We start from the raw sequence: 21,302 nt of genomic DNA on the forward strand, positions 1-21,302 counted from the left end.
AGCCTTTGCAAAACCATCAGTTCAAACTCCTGGCAAGGAATTCTTGAATGAATCCTCTGAATCACAGCAGGTGTGAGCTTGAGACTGAGTTTAAGCAAGCACTTAGTGGGCTGCAGCTGAGGAGAACCTACTCACCTCCAAGGCCAGGCCGCAGTCTATTGTCATAGCCATCCAAAAGCCCATCCAAGATCCTGGTAAATATTGTGATGTTGTCATTGGTCTCATCTTTTACTGAACTGGTTGGCATCTGTGAAAAGCTTTTAAACAGAGAAACAAGAATTCAAACTTGCATTAAGTATTTTTTACAAATTCTTCTCAAAATATAGAAACCAGAAAATGATATGGTGACTTGTCCTGGAGGGAGGGCACCTGAAAACCATCTCCTCTACTAATCTAGGCTATTGTTTTTCATAGACAAGCCTTAATTCTTGAATTTCCAGAGTGTGCTGGCTCTGGGCTGGTCATCCATCAACCTAACATGATGCTCAAAATCCATCTTTCCTGATTCTGAGGCATAGTTTATATTAAGATTATAGCCATTTTTAAAACATTAGCCACTACACATAGACTAGCAGAACCTAATCAATTCCTAGGGGAGTTCAGAAGTTTGGTTTAAACACAGAAAAACTGAGTCTTCATATTGTTAATGAATCACCTGTAATGAGCAGTGGGGTGTGGGGAGGATGTTCAAAAGTGATGCAATTTGAAAGACTGGTAGGCCCAAATTTCACTGCATCCCTAATCGGGAGCATTTGTGCCATGAGCAGTATGCCAGAATTAGAGCATATGGAGATAGAAACAATCAAGTTTGTGAAATGTCTCTGGGCTTCCTCACTCATCAGCACTGCTTGTTGCTGGCACATTCAGCTCCAGCCAAGGCATATGACCCAGGGGCCATGAATTGTAAAGACCAGTCTGAAAACCCTTATTAGGGTTTACTCAGCATCACCTCAGATCAGGGACTCAGGAAGCACAGTGTTCTGAATGACCCAGCATGTCAGACTTACAGTAAAACCCCAAGAAAAGTAGGCTGAACCTTCCAAGAAAAACCAAGAACAGTCCTGGTTTGTCCAATTCAGTGCAGTTATCTAGGCCCCAAAACTTTGTGTAGATGATCTGCAGCAGCTGGAAATGAGAAACTGCCCTGAGCAGATGAGGAAGTTATTTGGGGGGAAAGAAAGTCCTAAGTCTAGAAGACGGTAATACACCTCAAGAACATGGATCCCACCACAGGTTTCTAGAGCTGCTTTCAAATGTTGCAAAAAGCAAGATGTTTGGAATTACCAAGAACTCAACCTACACATATGGCTTGGCTTCAAGTAGAACTTATGCAGATGAAAGCCAGCTGTGAGTCCCAAGAAGTTAGCACCCCAGGCACTTGGGAGAAGAACAGGAGATCCCTAGAATTTCCCTGAAGTGCCTCTTATGGTACCTCAGCTCTACTAATGGCAATTTCTTTTCTATAAATTGTCTGAAATGAGGGTGAGACCGCCCATCAGCTGTTGGATGCTGAGGGCAGAATCGATGTATGCTTGCCCCACCCAGTTCTTGAAACTCAGTCATTTGTATTGATTGCATCTAAACAGATCAATTCTTTACTGCTCTAAAGCTATTCCCTTTTGAAGATTTTATTTATTTATTTATTTATTTATTTATTTATTTATTTATTTGAGAGAGAGAATGAGAGAGAGAGAGAGAGAGAGAGAGAGAGCATGAGAGGGGGGAAGGTCAGAGGGAGAAGCAGACTCCCTGCTGAGCAGGGAGCCCGATGTGGGACTCGATCCCGGGACTCCGGGATCATGACCTGAGCCGAAGGCAGTCGCTGGACCAACTGAGCCACCCAGGCGCCCAAAGCTATTCCCTTTTGAATGAGAGAGTATAAAGTTCTTTTGATCTAATTTTCACATCATCATTAAGCATATAGTTGAAACTCTAACAAGCTAAAATTCAGTCCTGTTCATATGCAGCCCACAGACACAATTTTTTTACTCTGTGACTTAGTGTTTGAAAATATTAAATTCCCTTTTCTCTGACATCCACTGTAGTTTCACACTTTAGAATGATGAAGCACTCAGCCTCACAGACCTAATACCAGCACAAAAGGCCTTAAAGCTGTCCCCTGGATTTGTGAGAGAAAGAAACAGTGACATTTTGTACTTGCCCAGTTGAGTAAACTGCTCAAACTAAATCTGGCCTCACTGTCCACTTCTTATGGTATTCGTAACTCTTATCAAAAAGTTTGGTTATTTAATTTTAGGCTATATCTAAGTGTCTGGATGGGGGAGCTTCACTGGCTCTTTAACTTAGGGGAGAGCATACACAGTAGCAGAAAAAGCATATCACTTCCTTGTGCAATCTAAAAAAGACAAATTTGCAGAAATAGAAAGTAGAATGGCAGTTAGCAGGGGTTAGGCGTGGGTAATTCTGGGGATGTTGGTCAAAGAGTACAAACTTGTAACTAGAAGATGAATAAGTTCTGGAGATCTAAAGCACAGTATAGTGATTACAGTTAATAGTACTGTATTATAAACTTCAAAATTGCTAAAAGATTCAATCTTAAATATCCTCACCACGAAAAAGAAATGATAATTTTTTAAAATTTATTCATTAGAGAGAGAGAGGGTACAAGCAGGGGGAGCGGCAGGCAGAAGGAGAGGGAGAAGCAGGCTTCCCGCCGAGCAGGGAGCCCGACCTGGGGCTCGATCCCAGGACCCTGGGATCATGACCTGAGCCGAAGGCAGACGCTTAACTGACTGAGCCACCCGGGTGTCCCAGAAGAAATAATTATGTGAAATGATAGAGGTGTTAGCTAAGGCTACAATGGTAATCACATTGTAATATATAAATGTATCAAATCAACATATTATATAATCAATTATAGCTCAATTTTTTAATTAAAAATAAAAATATCACTATGGATCAGAAAAAGAGAAAAGAAAAAGGATATCAATGTTTCAAGTATATTTTTCTAAGCTGTTTGTTATCTGTTGTGAAGTGTTCTTAAGTTACATTTGATCTGAACAGCCCTGGCTGTTAGGAGACAAACCTTGACTACATCACTGACCATCCAAGATGTTCCAGACACTGTGTACTTGTAGGGGTCATCTCCATGACCACTGCTTCCCTTGGCCCTCTGGTGCTTCTTCTGCTTCACCACAGTTTCAAAGAAACACCAGCCCATCTGGCTCTGAATCCTACTTCACAAATACCCAAATCATTGCCAACAGAAATGCAATGAATACAAGGCTTAAGAATTCCAAATCTAACCTTCCATTTATTGATCAATTTCAATATCTGCCCCGTTCTGCCATAACGGTGTCTTGTAATTATTTGTGGGCCTATCTACAATAGAGGCCATTGCTGGAGATTTGGTATGACTTCTCTGTATTTATAGAAGTTAGGACCTAGGAGGTAGGAAACAAATTCTAAAAGAATATCTGAAAATGCTTGTCAGGGCAAGAGTTGAAGTTCTCTCAGGAACAACTGGGAAGCCCTCTGAGGTCACAGATCATCCTCAAAAATGGTTAATTTGCAGGCCCTTCCTGTCTCATAGAATGCATGTGATATGCCTGCACACAGGAGAATCTTACAGCTGTTTGGCAAACTTACTTGTGCCTCTCTCAAGGTGCATAATCTTTAAGGACTACTTCTAAGGTACAGAGTAACTTCAGTTTGCTTTGTTCCATTTTGGTTAGTTGAAACCACTTGAAAAATAGTACAAAAACACTGGGCTATGCCTTCAGTGAGCAATAATGCACAGTTACATCTATGAGGCCTCCCTCCAGATGGAAACACAAGATGCCCTCATCTCTTTGAACACTCATTCCATTTAGGTTCAGAAGGGAGGCTCCAGCTTGCCAACATTCCAATTCAGTTTTTCTTAAATGTATTGACTATAACCGAGGAGCTCTGCTGATCCTTAGGTTAATGGTGAGTACACAATTGCTTCAAGGATAAGCTAAAGGCTCAGCTCTCTGGGGGAGTGGATTTTTGTGAGCTGAGACCAGATCCCCATTATTATTGACCATAGCCTTGGACATACTAGAAATATTTGAAAAGTCTGGGGGCTGACCCTTCAGTATTAATCCTAATTAACTGTTTCCTTATATTTAGTGCATTTTGTCTACAAAAACATGTCACATCTAGTTCATGTGAATAGTTCCAACACTGCCAGATTACTGATGCTCTAGAAAGGGGATCATAAAGGAAATGTAGGGGGCGCCTGGGTGGCTCAGTTGCTTAAACATCTGCCTTCAGCTCAGGTCATGATCTCAGGGTCCTGGGATCGAGCCCCACATCGGGCTCCCTGCTCAGTGGGGAGTCTGCTTCTCCCTCTGACCCTCTCACGACTCTCAAATAAATAAATAAATAAATAAATAAATAGATAGATAGATAGATTAATAAAATCTTTTAAAAATAAAATAAACGAAATGTAGAACCAACCATTCTTCTTAAAACATCCTGAGATTTTCCTTGCTCAAATATTGGTCCATACAAAAGACACAAGGACTTGATTACTAAACTTAAACTCTTTTACAATGATTTTAGTTTGAAAAATAAGGAAATAAGGCCACGGAGCCCCATATTCTAAGCTGAGAAAGGAAGGCAGTGGCCGTGAAATGCGCAGGGACATGGGTGGGCAGTAGGACAGCAGAGTAAAGCTTAGAGGTATGGAAGGGCTTCTCAAAAAGCTGTGCAATGGCCCTCCATCAGACTTGAAGTTCTGGGTCATTCAGGGACTTCTGATGAGGTGGAGTGGGGAATGAGAAGCTCAAGAAATTTGGTCTACTAATGGATTTAACAGAGCGTTTAAGAAAAATAAATATGAATGTCTCCAGAAAGGGTAAACTCTTGCAACTGTGTGAATCCCCCCGCCTCCCGCCCTGTTGTCTTATATCTGGCTTTTTCAAGGCATTTGATTCTGGACTCCTACATTAACTCTTTCTGATTTCTGGGTCCTAGAGACTTGGTTTTAATTGATTCAGGAGAAACAAGGACCAGTATTTTTTTAAGGTCCCCAAGTGATCTTCATGTGCAGCCATGGTGGCTCTAGGCCTAACTAGATTACCAATGAAAAGGCTGCTCTGTAAGCCAACTGCCAGAGTGACTCTAAATGCATCAGAAAGCTTCTCTCCCCCATTATGTCTTTAAGAGGCTATACACTTGGGCTTAGTGCTTATTCCAACAGCTCAGCTCAACAGTGTATTTTGGATGTCAACCACATATGTTTCTGGTATTGTGGTGAGTACTGGGTATGTGAAGATGACAGAGATAGTATCCCCAACCTGTAGGACACAGCTGTGTTCTAAAAGAATCAGTCATATTCAGAGTATTTCAATAGAACACGGTAAGTGTGGGGATCTATGTGATACACAAGACATTCTAGGAACACAAAGGAAAGAGACGGAGCTCTGTCCAGAGCTAGCAGAAAAGAGAACCGACCTGAGCTTTCAAGTATGAGAATTGAGTCTCAAGCCAAAGAAGGGGATGTTGAAGGGGTTGTGAACAGTGGCCTTGGGAAAGAAAACAATGATGCTTGCAGAGGTTAAGAAAGAACCTTGGTGAGTGAAGTAATGCATGTCAGTGGAGAGACAGCACACATTAAACCATAAAGGACATCACATGCCATACGCTGTACTCCTAGGATCAGTCCTGAAGGTAGTGGGAGCTTCAGAGCATTTAAACAGGGTGCACTTTCTTTTCTTGTGGCCCTTGGGCACTTTGTGGATGATGGACTTGGCAGGGGCAAGGCCAGAGGTACAGAGGCCAGTTACTCAGACCACAGCAGTGGCGAGAGAGATGGGGATGGATGGAGCCATCAGCAAGGTTTCTGAGGTGGGACACAGGGAGGGGTCTGAATACAGCAGGATAGGGAATCCTAAGCAAGCTATCACCCTAATTAGCCAGTTACCACACAGAGTTAACCCTGCAGCAGAATCCAAACATTACTCGAAAGGGGAGTTGTATTATTAGTTCAATGTCAGAGTAAGTTTCTTTTTGAGGAACTGTGAAGGATTTTACTCCAACATACCTTTATCTATTTATCTATCAGTATTATAATTTCTAATGATAATAATGATAGTAATAAGAATATGCTGCAGATTCCAGCTTTAAAGGTACTTCATTTTATCAGGTGATACCTGATGGTGTCTTATTTTGGCACCTAAAAGAGTACAAGTAAAACAGTTATGTCATCATTTCTGGGGTTTAGAAAAATCTGTTGAGAACTGTACCACAAATGTTGCTACTGAAGGCAAGGCGTGATGCATTTCTTGGTGATGTTATCTCTGCTTATGTTGACAGCCATTTTTGATTTACATAAAATGGGATCAATAATGGCAATGAACTTTGGGAACTGAACTAGATTGCTTTTAAGTGGCAGCTTCTCTGTCTTCTTAAATTGCATTTCTGCATTCTTTCCCCAGTATTTAATGACTTCTGAGAAATAGATCTTCAGGTTATTTGTTTGTCACTTTCAGCTCATTAAATAAGTACCTCTAAGTGGCACCATTTTGTGATGCTTTCCTGAAATTTCCATCGCACACCACTTTAACCATTTCAAAAACTATGTAAAAGAAAATAACAAACATGGTAGACACTAGCTAGACAATGAAAGGCAATTCCAAGTTTCCAAATAAGAGTCGTCCCCCCTTGTGGTAGAAACGTGGACTTGAAATATGTCTCATGTGGACAAAGTCGTGGACACGAAACAGTATGCCACAACTCTTAGATTGCTTCCACTGCCATGGGCCTTACTCCCCAGTTCTGCCTTTCAGCTCCCTGCATAGTGCTCCAGCTTACCCCTGCTTGCACCTTTCATGTAGTCTCTACTCTTATCCCTATCACTGCAGCGCAGCTCAGAATCCTACAGCCTACAGGGTAAAACACAGGTCTCCCATCTAGCAGGCCACACCACCTTCATCTAACCCTACCCACACTTCCCTAGACTCTCCCCAACCACACTGCATACCCCATATGTGTGATTATGCTGCACAAAAACGATCCTGGTGTTTATCTCACATAGTTTTCTCTCCCTCCTTAATCATTCCCATCAGTAATTACATCTGCTGTAACATAGCAGGTCTTTAAAACATCTCTCATTCACCTTATATTCCCTTCCAGTTATTATTCCATTCTTTACCTCTCTTCTCAAAACTCGCTGAAGAGTTGTCTACACTAGAAACCTCTGCTGCCTCTCCTCCCTTCTCCTGGACCCACTCCAGTCTGGCTTTCACTGCCTGCATCCCAAAGGAGCCTCTCTTCCGGAGGTTACTGACCACTGCCAAATCTGATGATCAAGTCTCAGTCCTCAGCTGACCACGTCTCCCTTCTTACAACAGTTCCTCCACCTGGCCTCAGGATGCTACCCTCTTTGTTCTGTCCTATCTTCACTGGCCTTCTCCTCTGGCTTGCCCTCACCCCCTTACCTTCCTAAACTTAGACAGGGCACAGTCCAGGGAACTTTATTCGGTTTACAATCAATCCTAATTGATCTCATCCAATCTAATGGCCTATAGATGAAAGACCTGAAATTCATGTTTCCAGGCCCAGGCTTTTTCTGACCTCTGGACTTCGATGTCCAAGAGCCTGTCTGGACCCTTGGATATCTAATGGGGCTTAACATGTCCGTAACTGCACTCAGGACTTTTGCTAAAACTTTTTCTCCTGCTGCCTTCTCCAACTCAATGATAGGCAATTGAACCCGTCATGTTCTTAGGTCAAATACCTGGGGGCAGGGGGTGTCATCCTTGACTCCTTTCACGCCCATATCAACCCACCAACAAATCCTGCTGTCCAAAATCATCCCTCTCCTGAGTCGTTGCATTGTCCTCTCAACTGCCTTCACTGCTCCTTCCTTTACTAACCACCCCCGCCCCAGATTCTATTCTATCCTCCACTCAGCAGCCAGAGCAACCTTTAAACTTTAAGTCACATTATTGTCACATCTCAATTGGGTCATACTTCACTCCTACTTAAAACCACTCAAAGACCCTCTTTGACCTAGAAAAGAACAGCCAACTGCTTTTCCTGGTACTACCTAGCATGACCTACAAGGTCTTTCACTATCTGACCCTCTCCCCTCCCCGCTGCCTCTCTGATTATGCCTCCCATCTTGCCCTTCCTTACACTGCTCTCGTTGTCCCCTCCATGCCATTCATACTGGTGCATCTGCTTTTCCTCTCACCTGTTCAAACTTCTCCACACAGCAGTGCTCATATCCTCACTTCCCTCAGATGTTTGCTAAGGCATCTGTCTCCAGCACATTCACTGTCTCTTACTCTGAATGTTTCTTCACAACAAATGTGTCCCAACTGACATGTATGTTCACTGCACAGAAGAATGCACCCTCCTTGAAGGCAGGCTCTACTCTGCCCACTGCAGGATCTCAGCACCTAGAACAGTGCCTGGCACACTGATGCAGCAGGAGGCGACATCCTCTGTGATACTCATACCCTAATCCCAGTCTGTGACTGTGGGTGTGCTACTTTAAATGACAAGGGAAATTCTGCGGACACGATTGAGGTTATTGACTTTGCGGTGCTCTGGCCCCAGGCCCAGCACCGTGCTTGCCCTGCAGGTCTAGTAAACCTTGGGTGCCTTCTTGTCACAACATCTGAAAAGACAGCTAGCCAACACTTAGCGCCCCCTCCCTACCTGGCCTTATTTCAGCATTTAGCATACATTCAGCAACATATCCTCCACATCAGCCCTGTGACGTGGGATCCATTATTAACTCCACTTTGAGATTAGGAAACTGAGTCGTAGGCAGGTTCAGAAATTCTTCTGTAGCCACACAGCAAGTGTGCAGCAACAGAGATCAGAGCAGCGTGACTGCACTCTGTCAAAGCAATACCTGGCGCTATCCCTATACACTTGACAGGGGACCTAAAACAGGAACCAATTTGATTGTACAGCGATGGTCCAATTTTTTTGTTTGTTAAAACTGAAAATGATCTGGTCCTGGATTTAATTTATTTTTAGGTTTGCTTTTTGATCTTGAAATGAATTCTTAAATAAATACAAATAAAATAGTTTTCAATGAACTGCTAAAGCTTGTTTCCTAGCATACCTTTCTTTTCCTCACGTGATCGCTTCTCTATAATATTTTTATTTTATAGGACATATTTTGTGTTTGATTTTATTCAAGCAGTAGTAGACACACTATCTTTAGAATGGTGTTATCTGAGTTCTAGATTAGGACGTTCTTTTGTTTCTGATGTATAGATTTCCACCCCCATTCTTTCCCTTTAGACTGTACCCGACATATCAGGACATTCTGGAGAAGGCCTTGCAATGGAGAACACTGGCCCAGGCCCTGACCCTCAATACGGATGCTGATTCTCCCACTTTCTCATGAAATTTAGACACAATTCCCTATGCTCTTCAGCCTGAACTCTTTTCATCTACAAAAGGAGTTTTTTTGTAGTAGAAAATTAAATAGTACATTTTTTTGTTAATTACTGTTGCTACCAACAGAGTTCTATAAGATTTCTTTTCACTTTTGATTCTAATATTTTTCTCTGAAATTTCACACCAATTAAAATATGCATGTTATGCAATTGCACCTTTGTAAAAATCCAAAAGCCCACATTCTCCTTCTCCCCTTGAACCAAGCCAGTGACTCATCTTGGAGCTGATCGCCAGACCGGGTCGGCTGGGTCAGCACTGGCCGACTGTCCTTCTAAGCTTTGCTTAGCTCACTGCCTGTTGGCATGACAAACATGCTAAAAGTTTCCTCTCTAAAGCATATAATTTGGAAGTGTTTTTTTTTTTTTTGTCTTAAAAAACTTTTGGGTATTACCCTGTAACAAGGTCCTAGTCACCTAAAATTTTTGCTATATGGGGGAGCTACCTTTCTGATCTCTGGCCATCCCTGGGGCCTCCACTTAGATGTCCCACCACCTGCAGGTGGTCTAACTGCTTAGGTGATGCTTTGATGTGTTTTTATAATTGTTACAATGACCGTTTGTCCTGGGCCTCATGAACCTGCAGCTACGGTGCAGGAAGAACTTGCCATCTGGGGATTCACAAGAGAGAACTTGCCATTTAAAAAGACATTGTGAGTACTTGAATGATTCAGAGAGAATGTACTTTCTGCTCCAGTTAAAAGAAAAGAACCGTCCTTGAGAGAGTGTATGAGAAAGCTCTCTTCACGAAACCAAAGGTCCAGGTTAGCATACTCGTGTAGACAGATAAAGAATAAATTTATCTGTTCGTGTTCATAAGTTACTTCTACAAGAATCTGCTTTTAATTGCTAATTATAAAACATGGTTTCTAAAGTATATTTGAATTGTAGCTCCCATGTAATAAAATGTTAATGCAGTTGTTCTTTTCCAATAGATAAACCCTTAAATATATTTAATACAAATAAATGAATGGAAAGAGATTTTACTTTATTATTAAGTTGGTAATCCTCAAATTTATCTTATAATTATCACTGGTCAGTCAAGTCCGATGAAGTGTGATTTTTCAAATGATAAATTAATTCCAGTTTAAATTTAATATTATGTATTTGGACATTACGTTGATTCAAATATCGTTTCTGTGCTAGTTTTTTGATACCGTGCACTTCCGATTACTGGTTTTGTTAAAATAATTATAATGCTTCAAATAATACCACGTCTCTAAACGTGACATAGCTTAAGGCTGACAGTCAAATAAGGCCTCTGTCCCATTATATGTTTGACTCATGCTCTGTTATATAACTTAAAACCAATAAAAGAATTATAAAGGCTATTCTGGTGACTCTGGTGACTCTGATCAAATCGGGAGAAGCAAAAGAAACAATACTCGTATATTTTCAAAGCAATTTCACGTTAATTATCTTACATAATCACCAAATATATTTTACTTATCACATTTATAAATTTTCTGATTGCTAAATCCACATACTTGTCACAAACACTGAGTATATGCACAAAAGCTCACATTTGCCTCTTTCCTTTTGCTCCCTGACTGGTCTTCTGTAACCCTCTTTACCCTCCACCAGTTGTCTGGTTTCTTTCATACATTTGCAGGAGTCAGTATTTCTCTTGTCCCGAAACTTTCAAATTTAGGGCCTTGCATGCTTCCCCTTTCATCTTTCTCTGAAACCCAATCAAACAAATTCTTTCTTTAGGGAGAAATGACAGAGCTTACCACCACTCTTTCCCCCCCCAATCTCAGAACAGAAAACTCTCTCTACCCCAATGCAGAGAATGCCTTCCAGAATTACGTTCCCCTCTTCTAAAGATTGGACTGACTCAGACCTGCCCAGCAAGCTCTGGGGAGCAATCACTAAGGAGTGCTAAGTAAGAAATCCTAGCAGTTCCTGGCTGGCTTAGCTCTCCCTCCCTCTTACCTTCCCAGAGTCTAAGATTGGGCTAATGGTGCTTAGCTCCTAAGGCTCCTCCTAGGATTTACCTAAAACAGATAACAAAGCAATACATGCTCCATATTGCAATAGCTATTATTCTGTCAAGATTTTAAGCCAAATGAATGTTAATGAAAGTTTCTTTGCAATTTAACAAAGTCATTCTTAAGTACATTTAGAGTAATAAGCAAGTGAGAGGAACCTTGTATAAGAAGGCTCCTTGTATAAGAAGGAAAATCAATAGAAACTTGTGCTCCCAGATGTTGAAATGGCTTTTGCGGCTAGCCAGACTTTTTGAAACCTACCTTTCCACTTTGCTAGAGACCCTACTTCACTGAATGCCAACTTGACACACACGGTCACGAGTTAAAAGCACTCAGGGAACCTGATGTAAAATCCACTTATAGGAAATATCTTCTAATAGAAATGGTCTCAAATACTTAAAACAGTTAAAGCCAAATATGTTCGCTATAGGAAAACTTATAACAGCATAATCAGAAAGAATGTAAACACCCCAAATTAGAGATGTAGCAGATGATGAAGCATTCATGCACTGTAATAATATTCATCCATTTTTAAATCATATATTTTAAAGAAACTGTAATAACAAAAAAAGCATGAAAAAAGCACAGTATGAAACTGAAGGTGCAATATGAGCCCAAATGTATAAAAATATGCATAGAAGCAAATGGAAGAAGACACCAAAATATAAAAGATGATTGTTTCTGTGTGGTGGAATTAAGGACATTTTCTTTTTTTATGTGATATTCTGTGTCTCCCAGATTTTCTGCAGTTAGTAGGCATTGTTTTAGGATGGACTGTTGAGCATATCTCTAAAATTCAGAACTTCTCCCACGGCTAATTCTCTATGAAGGTTGAAGGGTCTTATACCACTTGTTCAGTGTTAGCTTCTGGAAAATAACAATTATGTTTCTTTGGAAGTTGACCTCAGAAAGCCGCCAAATTAAATAAGAAATAAAGCATAGCTGCATCTAATGGCTAACCTCCATATATGCACATTACTTCGTATTTCAGACTTGTAGCCACCAGGGAGTGTAGAAACTTCATGCCTACAGAATGCAAATTCATGATAATATATTCAACCAAATCTTAAAAAGAAAATGTTTCCAATCCTAGCATATTCCTCACCTCTGAAATATTGCTAAATAGATGCAGTATGTCAGTAAACATACTAACTACCTAATGTATTAACTTGGAAATCTGAATACTGTGTATGAGTTCAGTTACAAAGTCTTCATTCAGGGGAAGACCAGGAACATCACAGTTTATAGGATTTTACAGCTGGGAGAGACTTTGGAAAGGAAAAGTTTCATTGAACAGATAAGGAAATTGAAGGCAGAATAGGGGAGATGTCAAGTCAAGATGATCAGCAAGGCAAGAATAACAACGAATGCCCTGTCCCAAGGGAGTACTCTGGCTGAAAGGGCTGCAGCACAGGATGTCCTGTGCTTGTCAGCATGCACGTGCTGCCCCCCTCACAGTGCTGAGGGATGGGCTTGTCCCTGGCTGACCTGGATTATAGTCCCACTGTGGGCATTTACCAGCCATGGCACCTGGGGATGGTCAGTTTCTCTCTTCTGCAGAGACCTGGAAAGATCAGAAGAGCAGAAAATGTCCACAGGACAGAGAATGTCATATACCTGGGAGGGTCCTCCTTACTGGCCAGAGAGAAGGGGTCTCTGGGGGGTAGAAGAGCCACTGTGTGCTCAAGATCCCTCCATGATTTACACTGAGTGTGGAGTACACTGTGGAACTTTTAGAACTGATTTTTACAGAACAAGTGCTGGGCAACTTTTGTCATGAAATTTAATTTCTTAATTATACCCCATCAACTTCAAGTTATAATCCTTTTGATTAGCCAGAACAATTTTAGGGAGGAGAGGAGGAACATCAGTACCTATAAGAACATTTGCCTGGAATGTTGGTTACCCCTAGTTTGATGAAAACAAAACAAAACAAAAAAGGATCATAATCAGTATGCCAATACTAAAGGTCAATGTGAAAGAGCTTAAAGGAATCGATAATGCCTGATGCCTTGGTGTATCTTGCAGATCTTCAGACACGTGTAGTTCCTAGTATCTGCACCTGCATTCAGGTGGTCACTGTTTAAGGCCTTTGGCTCAGGCCAGGACCCACTGCAAGTCCTTGTCAATGCCACATAGTATGGATTTGGCTTTCAAGGCAATTCCTTTGCATAATGGAACCAAGAAGGGCAACCAAAACATTGAACAGTCTTGTCTAACAATCAGTAAGTGTCCTTCACGCATGTGAACTTAGGAATCTTGTTTTAACCTGAGTAGGAGAGAACACAGCTGACTCTGAAACCACTTCTGCTTGCATTTCTGAAAACATAATCTCTCTTTCCTCTGACTCACTTCAGAGACCCCACACGTGGCACAGCCCTACTCAAAACGAGAGTGTGGGGTAGGGCAAGTACTATTTATTTACAACAAATGGAAGGGCAGGGGACTGCAAAGATGCAAGTGAGGGTTTGCTGGTGTACTAGTCAACAAAGTTTCTTAAAGGCACTTGTGCACCAAACCCATAAAATGAAAGCATAAATGGTAACTCACCCAAAGTGACTGGCTAAGTTCATGGAAATACAAAAGAGAAGGAGGTTTTTTATCATGATAAAGCTAGAAAACATTCCATTGTCCATTCCCAATGAGAATAATAGTTGAAGCAGATGAATCTGTAAGAATAACTGTTCCTTTCTCCAACTTGATCTTGAAGCTGAAAGGTACACAAAGGGGGAAAGCATATAACATGAATGTTTTTGTGTCACAGTTCCTGAAATCAAATCATACGGCCAGCATGCACAATTTACAAAGAAAGGAACCTGGCCATCCTTCCCCAGCACAGCTCCACATGGGCTTGTTAGCTATGTCCACTGGGCAGTAAGTTGGGGCATGAAAAGGAGTTACAATATGGCTCAGTTTCCACTTTGAGTATTACCCAGAGTGCAGACTCATTCTAATTTTTTTACACGTTTTAAATACTGTGTTTTACTTTTCAGCATATTACCAAATGACCCATTACTCCTATTATTAGAATAAATGTTTGAAGTTATCTGATTAACTGTTTTTTGCATCTGTCAAATCCACAAGTGGAATCATTTTACCTTTCTGAAATATTTGCCACGCGTTCAAAGCCAGCAAGCTACTCCTTGTTCTGCAAGGTGCTGAGAGAAAGTATGTGGAAAGAGGGGAAAAAAGGCACATTTAAGAAACAAATCTACAGGATCACGATAATATAAGAACTGCTTATAAGAGAGGGTTGCCACTTTCTCAGCATTCGGTCCCCATAACTAAATAACTTAATAATCACTGCATTTGGGGAAGTCTCTCATCTCTGTGCTGGGCCCTAATTAATGCATTTGAAGTCCAGGCAGGCACAGTCCCTGGGCTCTGCAACTAACCTTACCTAAGGCACATATTTCTCAATATGCGCATAACGCAAATAGGTGCACAAGATAGAGGAACACCGCGTGTTCACAAGGAACATTTTCCCAAGGAGACCCCAGGCAAACTCCGGAATTGGGAAACATACAACAGGTACTTCCACCTCAGAAGCTAAAGCCCTCATGTCGAGAAAGGCAGAGTGCCATGCGGTGGTCGCCTGGGCGCGTCCTGGGGCTTGTCGCCTGACCCGGGCCGTACTCCGGGCGGCGAGCACTCGGCGCTGCATGCGGGAAGCCGGGGCGGCGCCTCCTGCTGCCCTCAGCCCTCAGCCAGGACCCCCAAAGAGAGGCTCCGCTCCCACCGCCCCCTGACCACAAAGCGGGGGCTTGCCGGCGCAGGTGGGCGCGGGGGCGGCATTGCGGAGCCGCAGCCTGGCCAACCTGGCGCCGGCGGCCGGGCAGCGTCGGCCTCCCACCCTGTCAGCTGCAGCGCGCCCAGTGCCTCCTGCTCGCCGACCCTTCCCCTCTCGCTTCTGGCCCTCTCACACCTCCACTGCTCCAGCCTCAGGTCTGAGCCTCCTCCGCGAGGAGCGCTCTGTGCAGCGGCGGCTCCGAGACCCCCGGCCTCGAGCAGCCGGCCCAACCCACCCGCTATACCCCCGCGGAGTCCGCGCCCACCCCACAAGCAGCGCCGGGACGCCGCGCGCCTCAGAGCCCCGGGGCTGGCGGGGCCCTCCAGGTGGGCTTATTTCGCCCCTCCGGCTCCAGGGACGGCGGCGGCGGGTGTCCCCACACCCCAAGTCCTACCAGCGGGCCCGCGCCCGGTGAGCCCCGGTGCCCCGTCCGGCTGGGCTGTACAGCTCAGGCCCGCCCCCGCCCTCCCGCGTTGGCTTTGCCCCCGCAGTCGCCGGGGGAAAGTTTGCGCTCCCGGCCGCCCGCGGCGCCCCGCCCGCTCTCCACCTCCCCTCCCCGGCCATGCAGTTCGAGGCTCCAGAGCCCCGAGGGGAGGGGTGCGCGCCGCGCTGGGGCCGCCCTTCCTCTCACCCTCGCCTGCATCTTCTTACCCCACTGCCAGGGAAGCGAGCCGTCGGCGAGGGTGCATCGTCTTCCTCCTCCTCCGCCTGCTCTCAATCCGGCTGGCAGGCGCGGAAGGCCAGTGCGGCGTCACCGCCCCATGCTGCCAGCGCGAACTTGCCCAGTTCTCCCCGGCCGAGCGGATCCGCCGCCCCGCGCTCCCGCCGCCGCCCTGCGGCTCCGCTCTGCGCCGCGCCCGAGGCCGCGCGCTGCCCCGCTGCAGATCCCCCCGCGCCCCCAGTGCACTCGCGCGCTCGCTCTCACCTCTCCTGAGCGCCACATGTCGTCTCTGGGTTTGAGGAACGTTCCTCTGCAGAGGCGCTCCGGTAGAGGCCGCCAGACTCTCACCAAATGCGCCCTCGAGCCGGCTCAGCAGAGGGGGAGGGCTCAGGGCCCGCGCTTGGCCTGGTTTGGGATAGGCCATATATCTGAAGTTTCTTGAAGGCCTTCAGGAGCATATTTGGTGCCTCCTGTAATAACCACTGGCTTCCCTTTTTTACAGCAAAGGTGGAGGGGGACTGTCAGCAAAGCGGTAGACTGAGGCCGTTGCTCCGAGTTTTTCTCTTTAGGTCCAAATCTGAGTACCTCCCTAACCTGGTGTTCCTCCTCAGTCCTCACACTCCGTCATGCTCTCATCTCCTATTCTCTTAAGGAAGAAACTCCTTTATGAGGCTTCTTTTTTTTTTTTTACCTGTAATTTATTGCTAAGGGAGGGAAAGAGCAAAACTGGATTAGAATTAGAATTAAACACTTACCTAATCGCAATATACATTGTTTTTTGTTTTTTGTTGTTTTTTGTTTTTTTCCTGTAGTGTTATTTATTGACAAGAAACCGTGTGTCGATAGCAAGGGGCTGTGGGTCTGAAGACCTGAGAGCAGCTCTGGGGTTAAGCGGGAGGAAGCTCCCCCAAGGAGCGCTCCTGGGACCAGGACATGGGTGCACTGCACTGCCGCTGGTACCCATGCACATGTAGGTTTCAGTACTGGGGTTGTGGGGTTATGTCTGTCTCTGTCTCAGAGGTGCAGATCCTGAGAGGTGGCACTAACGACAACTGTAAGGAAATAGGGTCCCCTTAAAGCAGCACAAACAAGATGGATGCAAAAGCCAGCACAGTCCTTAATTTTCAGATTGCAGCATCTTGTTTCCTCAGGAGGTGGATGCCTCTTGACTATGAAAACATCCGAGAGAAAATGATCAAGATTTAAAGTTAAACCACCAAGAAAATGATGAGACTTATACTATCGTTCCACAGCTTTTGTGACACTGCATTGTTAATAGTCACTTTTAACAGAATAATTGTGAGAAAAGGCAAATCTCTAACTCTGCTCCGGAAAGGATCTTTAATCTTCCAGGATGTGAAGTTACTTTATTCTTCAGTTGTGCCTAATACCATGTATTCCAAATCTAAGTTACCTGCTGGTACTTTTGCACATTTCAAAAATTCTGAGATTCTTCAGAAATGGGTAATTGTAAATATATTTCTGAACAGGACATAAAAAAATGTATGAATATCACAAATATACAGGAGGTGTTACTCTGGATATACATTTAGCCACAGTGTTAAATAATTCTGATTTTAGTGGTTCTGCATGAAATATAAATTAGATAAGATGCTCATTTGAACTTTTCTGATTCTAAACTGGTTAACTTAAACACATACATTTCTTCATTTTCTAATTTTTCAAAAGACCAATCACTGAGATAGGCTTGTTGACAGTCAAAATCATTAAGTTAAAAACAATCAGAATCAACTTAATATAATTTTCAGCTTTTAGGTGTTAGAATTCTAGATTTAGATATACCAGTGACAGCTACTTTTCTCTCAGGATTAAACAGCATAAGGCAAATGAAAGAGTTCAAATAACTAGTGAATTTAAAGCTTTCTAGATTATGAAACAAGGTTATTCAGAAATTTTTGCAAAAAAAAGAAAATGTAGACAAGTCAGAGATTACTTTTGGATTAGTGAGAGGTATGAACATTGAATCTTCACAATAATACCTTATCAGGGTATCATTGACAAATAATGAAATATCCACTGTAAGTGAATTTATGTTCTTTTGATGAATTAATTTTAAAATTTCCATGTTTTGGGTATGTTTTCTATCAGTTTAATTTCAGTGCATATTATTGAACATATGGAAATTATCTTAAATAAAATCTAATCTTTAAAATTGTATTTAAGCATGTCGCTTAGATACTTACCTCCTCCATGTGATGAAATGATAACCCAGTCTTTCTTCTTAATTTTTATGAACATATAACAGAGCCTTAGGTTACGTGGGCCTGAGGGGATAGTGAAATAGTGACATATCGAAATTATATAGAAACTCATATTTAGAAGAATATTTATTACCATTTTAATGTGTTTGTTTATTTTGATATAGAATTCAATGTTTGCCCTGAGAAATAACAGTTTATCAGCTGAATTCCCATTTGTTCCATTAGCATTTTCCCTTTTATTGAATGACATAAAGCAAAATAGTTACAGTTCTGGAAAGCAGTAGAGGGCACCCCAGTTCCACATAACCTCAGGGTTAACCAGTCTCACTAAGAATTTAGTTTCCAGTGTGAGAGCCTAAAATAGTGGAACTTGGGGAAACTGGGCGATGGGTGGACCACTTGCCCCAATAACACCCACTCTGTACCATCCAAAACAGAGACCAAGAAGGGAGGCTCTGTTTATGTGGGTAGGTGTAGTAGAGATGGCTAAAACCCAGAACGAGTGTCACTATGAGGAAGCAGAACTTGACAAGTTGAGTGGAGGATGTCCTAAACCAAGAGCCTACTTGTATAGAATAAGGCAATTTTATGGGACTGTAGGTAATTTTGTGTTTATGAAGAATCAGGGTAAAGAAACCAAGAGGTAAGATGAAGCAGATATACAAGGGCCAGGTACAAGAAGACAGGAAATGTGGAGAAGGAGTTAACTTCCTCCTGCAAACAAGAAGGAGCTACTGAATAGTTTTGTCAGGGGAAAGACATGATTCTAGAAGAGACCCACCCTGGCAACTGTATAGAGAAAGAGTGTTGGGAGGAAGCAAATCCAGGCTAAAAGCAGGTAAGAACATTACAGTGCCAGTCCATGGCGGGAATTTAATAAATGTTTGAGTTATTTCATTAATGGAATAATAAACTGATTGATTCTCAGGTATTCGAAGCAGATTTTTAAGTGTTTTGCCCAAACAGAAACAAAAGAATCTTGATTGTTAAGAAAAAAGAAAGGTCATGTCTGATTAGAAGAAGAAGGAAAATTCCGAGGGAAAGATGGCACTTGATTTGGACTCTGAAAAAAGTATTTGGACAGAAAATATCAGAAAAAACAAAAGAAAGAGTAGGAACAGGGTAGAAGGTACAAGGTGCGCTATGTAATAAACGCTCCATTCATAGAAAGCACACTCTGTATTTTTAATTCATCATTTATTTCTTTTATTTTCACTTATTTATTTATTTATTTATTTGTTTGTTTGTTTGTTTATCTTTAAATATGGAACACTTCGTGAATTTGTGTGTCATCGTTGGGTAGGGGCCATGGTAATCTTCTCTGTATCATTCCAATTTTAGTATATGTGTTGCCAAATCGAGCAGTCACTTTACTTAAATTAGAACTCTCATGATAGTCATCTGAAGGCTACATATAGACTATGACCATGTTTTAATCAGCCAGTACTGTTTTAAAATAAATCAGAAACAACAATTAAAAACCAGGTTTCACATAAATAAATGAATAAGTAAGCAAAGGAATGAGTAAGCAAATACTCTAGATTTCTGGCTTTTCTTAAAAGAGAAAAAAATTGAAAGTAGATTTAGCAATAATAAGCATACATTCCCATCCTCTCACCCTACCCCGCTCCACTTATATTGGGAATGGGCTTCTTAGAACAGTGTAGTCTATTTATTTTTACACTTAGCCTGACCCCTTCACTTAAATTACTTGGCAAATGGAACCAACTGAGGTTTTTATAAAGATTTACAATTTTTTTATTCTCATTTCATTTTTCTCTGTATTACTGGCTTGTTAGTTATATCTATTTTATTTTGTTTTTACTAGTTGTTCTAGAGTTTAAAATAGATACCTTTAAAGTCTTACATAGTCTACCTTTAAGTAACATACCATTTCATGTATGGTATATGAATCTTACAATATACTTCTATTCTTTTTTCTGTCCTATTTGCTGTTGTTGTCACACGTTACTTCTACATAGGTTAATTGTTACTCAATTGTCTTTTACATTAACAATGAATTATCTTTTTTTAATTGTGGTAAATTATGCAGAATATAAAATTTACATTTAACCCTGTTTAAGTGTACAATTCTGTGGCATTAAGTTCATTCATGTTGTTGTGCAACAATCATCACTATCCATCTCCAGAACTTTTTCATCATCCCCAGCTGAAACTCTGTAACTATTAAATAACTCTCCCTACCCCCAGTTCCTGGTAACTACTGCTCTACTTTCTGTCACTAAAGGATTTGACTGTTCTAGGTACCTTATATCAATGGAATCATATAATAATTCTCCCTTTGTGTCTGCCTTGTTTTACTTATCATAATGTTTCCAAGGTTCATACGTGTTGTAGCATGTAATTAGTATTTCATTCCTTTTTAAGGCAAAATAGTATTCCATTGTATACATATAGCCAAAATTTGTTTATGCATTCATGTGTCCATGGACATTTGGATTGTTTCCACCTTTGAACTACTGTGAATAATGTTGCTATGAACATTGGTATACAAATACCTGTTTAAGCCCCTGCTTTCAATTCTTTTCTGTGTATACCCAGAAGTAGAATTTTTGGATCATAGGGTAATTATATGTTTAATTTTCTGAGGAGCCAGCCTACTGCTTTCCACAGTGACTGCAGGATTCTGCATTCCTAAGAGCAAGAGTTCCAATTTCTCCACATCCTCAACAATACCTATTTTCTATTTTTGATTTTTTTAATAGCCACTGTTGTTTTGATTTGCATTTATTTAATGATTAGTGATGTTGAGAATCACATCATGTGCTTATTGGCCATTTGTATACCTTCTTTCAAGAAATGTCTATACAGATTTGACCAGTTTTGAAATGTTTTTTTTTTTCATTTTTGAGTGATAGGAGTTTTTTTTTAATATATTCTGGATATTAATCCCTTACCAGATATATGATTTGAAAATATTTTCTCCCATTATTTATGTTGCTTCTCTACTCTGTTGATAGTGCCCTTTGATGCACAAAATTTTAAATTTTGATGAAGTTTGTCTATTTATTGTTGCTGTTGCTTGTTTTTTCGTTGTCATATCCAAGTAATCAATGTCAAATTCAAAGTTACGAAGCTTTCCTCTATGTTGTTTTCTTCAAGTTTGATAGTTTTAGCTCTTACATTTACGTCTTTGACCTATATTGAGTTCATATTTGCATATGGTATTCGATAAAGGTTCAAATTCATTCTTTTGCATGTGAATGTCCA

At 41.8% G+C, this 21,302-nt stretch overlaps 1 protein-coding gene and 1 non-coding gene across 5 annotated transcripts in view; both read right to left on the reverse strand.

Moving 5' to 3' along the window:
* The window catches only part of GABRA5 (gamma-aminobutyric acid type A receptor subunit alpha5), a 93,450-nt gene extending 77,088 nt beyond the window's left edge, over nucleotides 1-16,362 (reverse strand). Inside the window, exons 1-4 of one of the 4 annotated variants that reach the window (XM_073887385.1) lie at nucleotides 16,114-16,362; nucleotides 14,497-14,556; nucleotides 13,949-14,108; nucleotides 136-257 (exon numbers count right to left, since the gene is read on the reverse strand). In XM_073887385.1, coding sequence (XP_073743486.1) covers nucleotides 136-257; nucleotides 13,949-14,108; nucleotides 14,497-14,556; nucleotides 16,114-16,273 — 502 coding nt within the window. In that variant the 5' untranslated portion in view covers nucleotides 16,274-16,362. Of the gene's footprint in view, nucleotides 1-135; nucleotides 258-13,948; nucleotides 14,109-14,496; nucleotides 14,557-14,924; nucleotides 14,944-15,582; nucleotides 15,633-15,839; nucleotides 16,075-16,113 lie in introns of those variants that run through there. The other 3 variants (XM_025852097.2, XM_073887386.1, XM_073887387.1) reach the window with 3 other exon arrangements.
* A 2,967-nt stretch (nucleotides 16,363-19,329) lies between these two features.
* On the reverse strand, nucleotides 19,330-19,440 carry LOC112808850 (U6 spliceosomal RNA). Its single transcript, XR_003204455.1, has one exon. It is a non-coding gene; the product is annotated as a U6 spliceosomal RNA (small nuclear RNA).
* Between the last annotated feature and the right edge of the window lie 1,862 nt (nucleotides 19,441-21,302).

This window comes from Callorhinus ursinus, unplaced genomic scaffold, assembly GCF_003265705.2.
Source record: "Callorhinus ursinus isolate GAN/ISIS: 27379988/994484 unplaced genomic scaffold, GSC_fseal_2.0 scaffold78, whole genome shotgun sequence".
Taxonomy (NCBI): Eukaryota; Metazoa; Chordata; class Mammalia; order Carnivora; family Otariidae; genus Callorhinus; species Callorhinus ursinus.